Genomic DNA, 12,587 nt, shown 5'->3' on the forward strand with positions numbered 1-12,587 from the left:
TAAGTTGAAAATAGTAATAGTATTGTGTTCCAGAGAGCAAATGCATATGTTTCTTCATCTTTGTATGACCTACTAGTTACGTACTGCCTTTCTGCCAATGAATTTGCAATTTTAAACAAATATTTATAGCCTGATACACTCTGTCCGTAAAGCACTGTCAACTTTCTTATTTTTTCCCCATTCAGCTGCCATATATTAAATTGGGAATTGATTACTGATGCCTTGGGCACATTTGAGCCTTACATGATTGCTTTACCTTATATTTATTTAACTAAATTTATATACTGCTTGCATGTAAAGTGGTTTAAAAACATAAAAATTATCAATAAAACAGTTAAAAAGCAAGCAATTAAAACATATTTAAAACAATTAAAATGACTACTGACTAAAAAAAATAAAACAGATCAACTTCTGTGTCTGTATTTATTAAACATTGTTTCTTATGATGCTGTAATTTTGGCTATGAGCTAATAAACTGAACTAATAAACACACTGCAAAAGAGAGAGGTAGTGACTCTTGTAAGCACCCCTTTGTTATTGAGCCATTGCTTCTAGACCTGTTAAGCATGACAGACTGTACTCCTCTCCATTGTGTAAGGTAGGTTGATTGCTAGACATGCAAATAGGTCTGAGATGAGAGTGGGGATTGATGTAATGACTGCCAGTGTCGCACAAGCAGTGATGTCTTCCTTCAACAGAGGAAAGCAATGCTGTTTCTGTTTGCAGCTTCTAGGGGGAAAGAGCATTTGGGGGGCTCTGTCCCAGATAAAAGGCTGCAGGTTCCCCAAACACGTTCAGTTACCGTCACCACTTTCAGCTTTTAGATGATACCTGTGCCACCAAAACAGTTCAGGAGGAGGAAGTGGACAGTTAGATTTATTGAGATGTGGGACACAATTAGCATTTTAAACACTGATCCTTTCTTTCTTCTATCCCTCATCTGCCCCCAGCTTCAAAAGCAGCTCGTATCGCAGAAGTGGCTGATGATGCTTCTAGGAAGAGCAGCCGAGTTTTTAGGAAGTCTGCAGTAATGACCAGGACAAACCAGAGACCTGCAGAATCCTTTCCTCCTCCTCCTACCCCAGCAACTTCTACTGGGGCAACTGAGACTTGCTCTTTTGTGTTGACGCCTTCCCAAGAGGAGTTCCGCTTCAATTTTTTCTAAGGAAGCTGGTTGAATACTTAATTTCGGTTGGGTGCTGAAAAATTGGCCAAAGTTGCCTTTTAAAAAAACCCACAAAAATGTCTTGGCACAAAGGCCTGCAAAAATGGAAACAGGCGAATGGCTGAATAGTGTGGAAAGCCTGACCAAAGTGCCTTTGGGGAGGACAAAGAAGGGCCTGGTGTCATGTATACAGGCCCCCATGAGTTCAGTGGTAGCTTTATGCAAAAGAATAGGTGTCTTTTGGTATTTTAAAATCCATGTGGAAACCTAGTAAAATGACAGCTGTAATTTAGAGGCCAAAGGAAAGTGAGAAGATAAGCAGGGAGCAAACGTGTGTGCCTTTTTTGCCAAAGAAGATGCCCCCAAATAAGGCAGATGCATCTATTTCATCAGAATTACTTTCTACCTCATTCATTGGATCCTCCATTCTTTAGGCTCCTGAGCTGCTTTTAGGCTCGCCTGTGTGTAAATGTTTAAAGCTTCATACAGCGCTTCAGAAAAGTTTGCTCTGGATCCTGGTAGGATGTAGTGGATCACGAAAATCATGTAATTATTACAGTGGCTAATAAAACAGATTACTTTTTTATAGCAAGCATTTTGGAGGCTGAAATATTTTGCTATAAAAATTAATATCTGTTTTGTTAGTTACTGTGATGAATATGCGTGTGTGGACATGCACACACACAAACAGGTGGCCAGCTGGCCACAATCGCCAGCCTTGCTCTTCAGGTTCTGCAGAAATCATCACAGCAAAGTAGATTTCCTTGCATGACCTTTATTACCTGCTGATTCCTGTACGTCAAGCTGATGTTAATTGGCACCGACTGCTGGGACATGTAATTCACACACAACCAAATGCACTTTTGCAGAGCCATAAACCTATGTAGGTGTTCAGTTTGGTGGCCTGGTGCTGAAGAGGTGATACCAAAACCATTGCCCAATGAAATTTGCCAAGCTTCATGGATACAGTCAAGCCTTGACAACTGACTTGTTGGGAGATGGGGCATCTCTCATGGTGACCTCAGCTGCTGACTGACATGGGCTGCAGCAGGAAATCAGGAGAGGCTCCATCACACTTGTGCAAACTGTCCAGCCAGTGCAGACTGCCCACTTATATGAATGTCAATTTTAAAAAAGGCCTCTCTCTCTCCCTCTCCCCCAGTCAAGAATAGGAGCAAACGATTTACTGAACAGATCAGTGCTTTGAATCAAATATAAAATAAATGTGTTTCAAGATCCTGCATGTCTTTTCTTCCCCTCTTTCTTTCATTCTTACATTTTAAGGCATTCGAGAATAGAATAGCATTGCATTAGTCCGTAGATCATAGCAAAATAAAACAGGGTCCCAAACTCATTAAAAGTGCAGTAGTCACAATTAAAGTTTATACATAAAATACATACTTATCCTTAAACTGGGCCTTGCTGATAAGACAAACATTACTAAAAGAAGAGGAAGAATATATGAAGATTGTAACATCAGATGATTGTGTCAAGATACATTTGGTGCTCTTGTGCCTTCATATTTCTGTGACAATGTACAGAAATGGAATCCAACAACTTTTCCCTGCATTTAGCAGCCTTTACGACAAACAAAGCAACCCTCCATTCAAGTTTCATTCTGTAAAACATTTCTAGGCTGCCTTTCCAGACAGTGTCCATCCAAAGTGGCTTAAAAGTAAAATAACCATGCGAAAACCCTAAAATTGTGACCTAAAGTTATACTTCAATCTTGCAGGCAGAAGCATGGAGCGGGGATGTGGCCAAAGCAAGAGACACATTTTGTGGTTCTTGGCTGAAAGAGATGTTTAGTATGTAGATCTAGATTAAAGTGTTTTTATTTTTAATTAAGGATTGGCACGTTTGCTAATTACTTATTTATAAATTCACTTGTACCTGGCCTTTCAGCCCTCAAAAGGGCCTCCAATGCAGCTTTAAAACCATAGAAGAAGAAAAACAAAACAATGATAACATTAAAAACCAACGGCATTTGAATATTCAAACAGGAGATAGAGATTCAAGCTCCATTGAACTCCTGGCAGAAAACTCCCCGACATTTTTATTATGCACTGGAAATCTGAAAGAGAGGAAACTGTCAGGAGCATAGGAAACTTCCCTATACTGAGTTGGACTATTGGTCCATCTAGCTCAGTACTGTCTACGCTGACTGGCAACAGCTCTCCAAGGTTTCAGATGGGGAGTCTATCCCAGCCCTACTTGGAGATGCCAGGGATTGAACCAGGGCCCTTCTACATGCTAAGCAGACGCTTTAAACCATTGAGCTATGGCCATGTGGCAGGCAGTGGCTCTACAGCTGCTAGTGAAGAACTTCATTTGGATGCCCACAAGTTCTAGAGTTAGGAGGGATTTGATCTGGATTATGACACAATCCTAGAGATTTCCATTGGGAGGGTTGTATCCAGATTTGACTTGATGACTACTTCTATCCAGGGCAGGCAAGGTTGCCATCTGCCTTTCAGTTCACGGGGAGACTGTCCTTGCCATCTAAAAACTGCTGGAATTGATCAGCCTGCACAGGTGAGGGGTGTGAAACAGATTGGACAGCAAGTACTTAGATAGTACATCTTCTCCTCCCAACCTCTTGGTGTTGGAATTGTCAGCTGTAACAAAATAACTCCTGGCAGGGACGATGGCATGCATTCCAGCTTCACTCAGACCTTGCCTGGAAGATATATGAAGGGAACAGGGGCACCAGCCAAGTGTTCTCTATTCACATTTTGGCTCGCTGGTTCCATTATTGACCCTTCAGTCCAACTCCCCTGCAAGGTGATGGGCTATATTCGCCATCCCTCTTTCAGGATTGGCTAAAGATGGGGGCGGGTTGGTGGATTTTGATTGGTTCATTGTCTGTTAACTTGTGTATGGGGTGGGAAGGTGGGTGAGTCTGAAGGGGAAGGACATGGATGTAACCAGAGAATTTAGAAGGGAAATCTTAACTTGAATGGCCATACAGAGCACAGCTTCCGAAGAGATCTAACATCCAACTCCCAGGAGGACCATCAAATATTCATCCAGACTGCCCACTCTGTTCCAATCAAGAGTGAGAAATTCACCCCTTTACATTTTGTAACTATTGGTTTCCTTTACCAACCGAGAAAAAGGGAATCTACAAAGAATTCATATTTAATATTTATATATATATATTTTTTACCATTTTGGAGCAAGCCCTGAAAGACTTCATTTTTTTGTCTCTTGATTTAAAAGTACCCTCAAAGGATATTTGCGGTGTGATTGTTTAACTACTAGGAGGCAATCTGAATTCAGTAAGAAGTATTTATTGTCTTGAATTTTAGCTCGGTAGGAGGCAAAATAACCATAATATGTAAAATGAACTCATTTTAAAATTTGTAGCATTAAGACATTTCAAACATTGAAGGAACATTTTGTGATTTTTGAATACTGTTCTTGAATTTTACGGATGTTTTTCAGCAGCAAAAGTAACTGCTAGTTTTGAAAGAATGTGTGGAAAAATCACTTTGGCAAAGCAAGGAACTGCGAGAAAACTGGTTTTGTGAGAATATGGAAAAGAAGCTTCTTTAATTTAGTGATAAAACCTCTGTTCAGAAACAAAGGAATTAATTGTAGTTTCCTCTATGCTCAGAACAACAGGTTTGCCTAAGTTATCAACTACTCCTGAGTGACATTTAGAGTGAAGAAAACTTTTTTTTTAAGAGTTCTGAATTATATGTTCCAAAATACGGATTCCTGGGCTGGATTGATTACTGGTGCTTCTCACTGAAATAAGTGCTTCTGTTTGTCTGGACACTGAAAGCAGCACTTTCTGGGGCATCTGAAGCATCTGCCAGACCTAGCACTACCTTTGGTCTCCTGTGGCTCTTGGTACCCAACTACCAGGATGGATGAAGTCTGGGTCGTCTACCTGTGTATGATATTGTTTCTCTTCATCCTTGTTTTGATGAAGCAGAAGCCGGCCAATGAAGTCAGGAATGTGGACAATACAAAGAGCACTTCAGTATCAACCACCCATCCCTCCAGCAGTTCTGGGAGACATCTTGAATGCACTGAGGAAGAGCTAGAGGCATCCCTGAAGCGACTAACCAATGTCTTGTTCAGTACTGATGCACGGAGACCAGAAACTCATCATGAGCACCAGAAAGAGCAAGTGGGAGGAAGGGACCTAGGACAATCCCAACCCCAGCTGAGCCACAGGAAGATTCAGGTACTGTACAAAGGTCCATGAATCATTTGTGAGGCTTGGCACAACTAGGAGGGGGTGGGGTGGAATCAACACCTCAGTGTCTGTTTTGGCATGACCCTGTAATCCAACCAGTGGGCCATTAAGGTGGGGATGCTGATCACAAGATCACTTAGCACAGATTAATCACCTCTTAATCTGGTTTAACTACTCCAGAATTGCAATCTGCATGATTTAAGGGGCTTGACTCTCCCCGTTTTCAGTTCAGGCTTATGATAAGCTACTGAAAGTGTCTCATATAACTCATCACAGGACAGTTATGTCACCCTTTTTGTTTGAAAGTTTTTGCTCTACTTGTAGCTATCGTTTTCCAGTTCTGTTATTGTTATTAATAACAAAAACTATTTATTACTGGTTGGGTGGGAGAGATCATGAATATGCAGATAATTCAGCAGCCCTTCTAGGGGAGACTGGTTTACTGATGGCAGATAAATATGTTCCTCCCCTTTTCATCCTGTCATGGGGCTAATTGCATCACCTTTGCAAAACAGGCATTGGAGTAGTACAGTTAATGTCCCCAACTGTATTAGCTGCCAGATTATGCTCTTCACACCTTGAGCTCAAGAATCCAAATTGCAGCGCTCGTTTGAGTCTGACTTATCAGCATTGCATTAAACATTCCAACTCTCTCTCTCTCTCTCATATATATATATATATATATATATATATATATACACACACACACACACACACTTGAATGTGTGGGAAGATAAGGCCACTCCTACATTGCATTTATCTCACATTGAAGATAAAGCTTATTGTGATTTGGCAGGCTGGATTGATTCAAATCATAACTGGCAAGGAAAAAAGGCTGATTTTAAATCATTGATTTAAATTGATTGGTTTTTAAATTGGTACATTCTTCATGTATTTCCTAAACAGCAGTGCAGAGCCAAAATCTGCAAATCAAGTAGAATGTAAATATTATTGTTTATGAATGATCAAATCGGCTCTTTATTTACACAGAAAAAGTATCCTTTGACTCAGTGGTCAGGTAGAGGGCACTGATTCAGTTTAGAATGTGTAGGGCTAAGGTGCTTATTATCACATTGTGTAATGTTAACCAAGTTATTATTTAAAATAAACTTGTTTACCATTTTTTTAAAATCCAATTTAAATTTTAAAATTTAAAAAAATATATTTTACATCATTTCTTTTTATCCCTTCTATGACTCAGCAACACTAGAAACATAGGTTTGCATTTCTGTCCTGCCATTAATTTGCTGGGTCAGCTTTTCAAGTCCAGTTTCAGCACCAGTAAGCGGCTTTAGGTGTCACTCCATCTCAAAGATGAGCTATCTCTTGGAAGAAACACATGATATAGCCCAGCTCGCATGGTATAGCCCTTCTCTTCCCGCCTGATGCCCTCTAGATGTTTTGAACTACAGCTCCCATCAGCCCCAACCAACACAGCTGTGCACTCCCCCCCCCTTCCAACAGCATGGTCAAAGAATTTCTTCAGGATGGAAACAAGCTCCACCTCTGTGTCTATTAAAGGCACCCTGTTTTCCTTTCCATCTGGTCATTTTAAGAGTAGCATATTTCAAGTTGACATTTAAGACCTCCAGATGGCAAAGACTGTAAACAAACTCCGCACAAATAAATAAATCTGATTAAACAAAAGTAACATTTATTTAGGAGCCCAGAACATAGATGATGACACATTAAAAATAAAGGACATAGGAAGTTGCCTTATCGTTAGTTCATCTAGCTCAGTTCTGTCTACACTGACTGGCAGTGATTTTCCAGGATTTCAGGCAGGGGTCTCTCCCAGACATACTTGAAGATGTTGGGATTGAACCCGGGACCTTGAGCACGCAAAATAGATGCTTTACTACTGAACTATGGCCCTTTCCCGAAACCTAGGAACCTGCCTTATACGGAATCAGACCGTTGGCCCATTCAGCTCATTATTGTTGATACTGACTGGCAGCAGCTCTCCAGGGCTTCAGGCAGCAGCCTTTCCCAGCTCTACCTGGAGATGCTGGGGACTGAACCGGAGACCTGCATGCAAAAGAGATGTTCTGCTACTGAGCTAGAGCCCTTCTCTAAGTAGTATAACTACCAGATGATTCATTGTGGTGGTCGATCATCTTACTGAATTGGCTAAATTTGCCTATTGTCAAAACCTGAATGAGGGTACATTCTTGAGGATGTAAAGGAAGGCTGTTGTTTTTCTTGGCAATAAAATTTAATAAATAAAAATGACTAGTTGTGCTATATGAAATTGCCATCTTATGTTATGTTATGTTAATGTTTATTTATACCCTGCCTTTTGGCCAAAAGTCCCTCAAGGTGGCTTACAGAAAAAGTAAACACAAATATAAAAATACATCAACAAGGCAATACATCAATAAGAAATACATTGTACAAAAAATTAAATAGCAAATAACATTATATTAAGAAAAAATATCCAGGAAAGACATTCCGTCTTACCTGAACTTACAGCTATTTCAGCTTATATGGAATGTTCTCTACTGCAGAACCAGGGCTTGGAAATAACTAGTTACAAGTAAGGAATTACTTGTAATTTATTACTTTTTTGAGTAATGAGTGGGTAACTTAATTACATTTTGCTGGTAATAGAACGAGTAGTAACTTCATTACTTTTGTGAAGTAATTGTAATGTTTCTAGCATTACCTTTGCGCATTACTTGGGGGGTAGCAGAGGAAGTCTTCTGCTCCTCTGATTTGTGAATAAAAATAATGTGCTTCAAATTGGGCTTCTGCGCAGCGTTGTTCTTCCTTCATGCTCTATGGGTGCTTAAGAGGCGATGAGGGAGGAGGTGGAGAGCGAGACGGCATGGAGAAAACAATTGTTTAAAAATTGACAGGAGTGGAAGGAGAAAAGAGCTGGAGGCAATATATATATATATATATACAAAAAATGTGTGTTGGGGTATCATCATTTCTGGGGGTGGGGTGAGGGGATGTGAGATTCTGTTATGCCATTCTGTTAATCTTATGGATGAAAAAAAGTATTCTACTACCCTCTGTGTGTGTGTGCTTATTTTTAATGTTATTTCAGGCTACTTAGATGTGCAGCAGCCAAGGCCAGCACCTTGTAGGCATTTTTTTTAAAGTAACTAAAATGTAATTATAGCAATTACTTTTGAGTAAAAGTAAAGTAATCAGTTACTTTCAGAGCAATTGTAATTGTAATGGTAATTACTACTTTTTGGGGGCCATGTAACTCTAACTGTAATTTATTACTTTTTAAAAGTAATCTTCCAAGCTCTGTGCAGAACATCATATATACACACACATTTGTGGGAATATCCATGTTTAAATAATGTGGTTTCCAGTGGAGCACTGGCTACTTCAGCTGTATGTGTTTCTTTATTACTAGAAAGGAAGTCTCAGCAGATTTGCGCTGAAATGCAAAATCTGTGCTAGGCTGGAACATAGATCGGAAGGACAAAACACCTCTAAGGCTGCGATCCTCTGCATGCTTACCTAGGAGCAAGCTCTATTGAATACAGTGGATTTGCTTCTGAATAAACATGCATAGCCCCTTTTTAATCAATAGTGACTAAACAGTAATCCTATACATGCCTAGGCAGAAGTAAAGCCCCATTGAGTTCTTTGGGGCTGACGTCCAGGTAAGTTTTTATAGGGCTGCAGCCTTAAGAGTGTGAGCAGTTAGCCAGGATGTGCCAAGTTCAACTTTTATCACATCTTTGACTTTTCCCCTTAGGGCAGCCTTCAGTAACCTGGTGCCCTCCAGACATTTGGACTATGACTCCCTTCAGTTCCAGTGGCACTGTGCTGGTTGGAGCTGATGGGAGTGGTTGCTGAAAACATCTGGAGAACATCAGGTTGGCAAGGCTGCTTTGGGGAGACATTTTTGACTAGCTGGTATTAAATCCTTTAATTGGTTTTGTCACTGTTACTTTAATTTTCCCTCTCTAAGTCCCTTTAAATACATTAATGGACATTTTAGGATGGCTTAGGCCAGCAGTGGGGAACTTCTGACCCTCCAGATGTTGCTGGACTATAGTTCCTATCATCCCTGACCATTGTTCAAATGCCTGATCACCGTCTTCCAAAGCAGCTACTTGACTCCCAACTTAAGGATGGAAAACGGAATATCGGTGGACAGCAAGAGAGGTTTAAAGATGTTCTCAAACCTAATCTTAAAAAATGTAACATAAGCATGGAGAACTGGGAAGCCTTGGCCCATGAATGTCCCAAATGGAGGTCGGCCATTATCAAAGGTGCTATGGACTTTGAAGAAGCACGAGTAGAGGGCGAAAGGGACAAGTGAGCTAAGCGGAAGGCACGTCAAGCAAATCCTCATCATGACCATCTTCCATCTGGAAACCTATGTCCTCACTGTGGGAGGCTGTGTGGATCCAGAATTGGCCTCCACAGTTACGGACCCACCGTTAAATACCTTCCCCTGGAAGACAATCTTACTCGGCCATGAGTGATCACCAGTGACCAATGATTTATTGAATTTATATCCTGTCCTTCCTCTCGAAGGAGCCCAGGGCAGCAAACATAAACAAAACAATTTAACAAGAAAAGGAAAAGCATTCTAAAACAGTTAAAAAATTTCCAGAACACAATTACAGTTAAAAAAAATATTCTAAAACACAGTTAAACACATTCTAAAAAGCAGTTCAAAACTTTCTTTCGTCGGTGATCCTCGGGTTGCCAGGAACAGTCAGCCATCAAATGCCTGGGTGAACCAGGACCAACAGGCTGTGATGGTTAGGGCTGATGCGAGTTGGAGTCCAGCAGCATCTGGGGACCCAATGTTGAAGAACGGTGCTTCCTCTTTGCTCCAGTCTGTTGTGTCCCAATCTGCAATGCGGGGGTAATCATCATGGCCACTCATTCTGGGCTATGTTAAGAATTTCTAAGCTAATGTGCGATAAGCACTTTGAACATACTCAAGCACGGTATAAACTAGGGAAGGGGATCCTCCAACCTGCAGGCCAAACCTGACCTGCCTTACCTCCTCAACAGGCCCACAAGGCTGTTTGGGGGAAGCTCTGCCAACCCCACCCTACACTTGCCGTCGTGCATGGGCTTTGAAGTGGGGTTTCAAAGAAACAATCGGGAACTTAAAGTGGACTCCCAATTGTTCCTTTGCTGAAGCAAGGTGCACTCCCAACCACCCATCAGCTGATTGCGGGTGGGATCCTGCCTTGCTTAAGAAGGGGGAAGCAGTTTAATTCATCCATCTCAGCATTGCTCTTTGAAGCTGCCCCTTTCAGCCTCCGATTTAGAATCATAGAATAGTAGAGTTGGAAGGAGCCTATAAGGCCATTGAGTCCAACCCCCTGGTCAGCGCAGGAATCCAAATTAAAGCATACCTGACAGGTGGCTGTCCAGCTGCCTTTTGAATGCCTCCAGTGTTGGAGAGCCCACCACTTCCCTAGGTCATTGGTTCCACTGTTGTACTGCTCTAACAGTTGGGAAGTTTTTCCTGATGTTCAGCTGAAATCTGGCTTCTTGCAACTTGAGCCCATTATTCCATATCCTGTACTCTGGGATGATTGAGAAGAGATCCTGGCCCTCCTCCATGTGGCAACCTTTCAAGTACTTGAGCAGTGCTATCGTATCTCCCCTTAGACTTCTCTTCTCAAGGCTAAACATGCCCAGTTCTTTCAGTCTCTCCTCATAATATTTATATTATATTTACATTTATATTATAAATGTATGTTTAATTCAGAGCTTCTACATATGTTCATTTTAGAGTTTTTGTTTTTAATCAGTGAAAAGCACCTAAATAACGCAGCCAGGAACCTTGAATGCTGAAAGCATATATTTTAGCAAATGCCCTATTCCTTGTCCAGTATGACCCATCAGATATTTGTGCTCTTTCTGTTCAAGACGGGTGGAGTCGTATGGAAGTTTTTCAGGTTCTTATTTGTGGGTCTGTGTTGCCAGCTTATTTCTATTTTGTCTCCTGTAAAGTCTTACATTCCCCCCCCTAATGATCACTTCATTTGATACATTCTTGTAGGGGGAGGAAGCAGGGAATGTTTGTAGAGATGGAATCCTTTGTCCAAGAGGGAATTACAGGAATGGAAAATAAATCTTTCACCCTCTATTTCTAGTGTTCAGCTGTGAGTGCCACCACTTATATTACCAGAATGGTACTGCCAACCTGCAAGAGGCACCTCAAGATTTACAGAAGGACATTAAATATATATATATTTGGTGGAGGGTCCTAAACCAAAACCAGCCCAGTGAGGACTGAGCATGTTCACTGGCCAACGATAAGGATTTCTGATTAATGGGGGGGGGGAGAGGATCCTGAAAACTTGTGGAAGAGAAGAATGGAATGGTGTGTCCTGCAAAAGGGCAAAACTGACCAGCTGGCATTTATTTTTTAATATTATCTCTTTATACAAAAAGAAGTCTGAAGATGACTTACAATGCTGCAAAATACAGAGGGTTGCATCCAGCGCTAGATCCACTGGGAACAGACCCATCGAAATTAATGGACATGATTAACTTGGGTCCATTAATTTCAGTGGGTCTGCTCTGAGTAGGACTTAGTGAAATACAATGCAAAATATCTAATGTAATTTAAACCCAGAAGGCAAGAAGACAGCAAAATACAATAAACTTTCTGAAAGTGTTTATCCACTAATACTATAAAAAAGGCAACTCCTACCCCACCTCACAATAAAAGATGGGCACCATACAGCAGAGGCCAGAAACCTACCAAGGTGTGATTTAACATTAGTTCCTGAACGAGGACGCTCTGCCCAGCAACATTTTGTTTCAGATCCTATTTGTTCTTCTCTACTTGCTTGGGAGGGGAGGACATGGCAACACTCTCCCCATCATGATGATGGAATTCAGCCATACAAGGTAAGCTGTTCACATCCACCCCAATTGTATATATTTACCAGGAACAGTCACCATCCTTGTCTTGTATTTTTTATTCCCCCCGCCCTGCTCTTGGGGATGCCTTGTTGTAAAATGTTGTTAGTGCGAGTCTTGAACATTGTGATCCTTCAGGGTTCAGTTTCCTTCCTAGTGAAGCCAAACTTCATGGGGCAGTTGGCTGGTTGCATTTTACCCCATGTGCGCACATGTTAATAATGACTGCACACATGTCGATAATGCATGCACCTTGATTGTGTGCATGGTTTACTCATTGCAGCTGCTGCATTCTCTTTTATGCTACTGCTGAAAACCTATTGTAAGACAAAGACATTTTGC

The 12,587-nt window shown here is 41.1% G+C and overlaps 1 protein-coding gene across 3 annotated transcripts in view; it reads left to right on the forward strand.

Annotated features, from left to right (window-relative positions):
- The window catches only part of C17H8orf33 (chromosome 17 C8orf33 homolog), a 37,086-nt gene that overhangs the window by 13,230 nt on the left and 11,269 nt on the right, over positions 1–12,587 (forward strand). For all 3 annotated transcript variants that reach the window (XM_061600223.1, XM_061600224.1, XM_061600222.1), the window contains one exon: positions 951–5,363. In XM_061600223.1, the coding sequence (XP_061456207.1) occupies positions 951–1,165 (215 nt within the window). In that variant the 3' untranslated portion in view covers positions 1,166–5,363. The remainder of the gene's footprint in view (positions 1–950; positions 5,364–12,587) is intronic.

This window comes from Rhineura floridana, chromosome 17, assembly GCF_030035675.1.
Source record: "Rhineura floridana isolate rRhiFlo1 chromosome 17, rRhiFlo1.hap2, whole genome shotgun sequence".
Taxonomy (NCBI): Eukaryota; Metazoa; Chordata; class Lepidosauria; order Squamata; family Rhineuridae; genus Rhineura; species Rhineura floridana.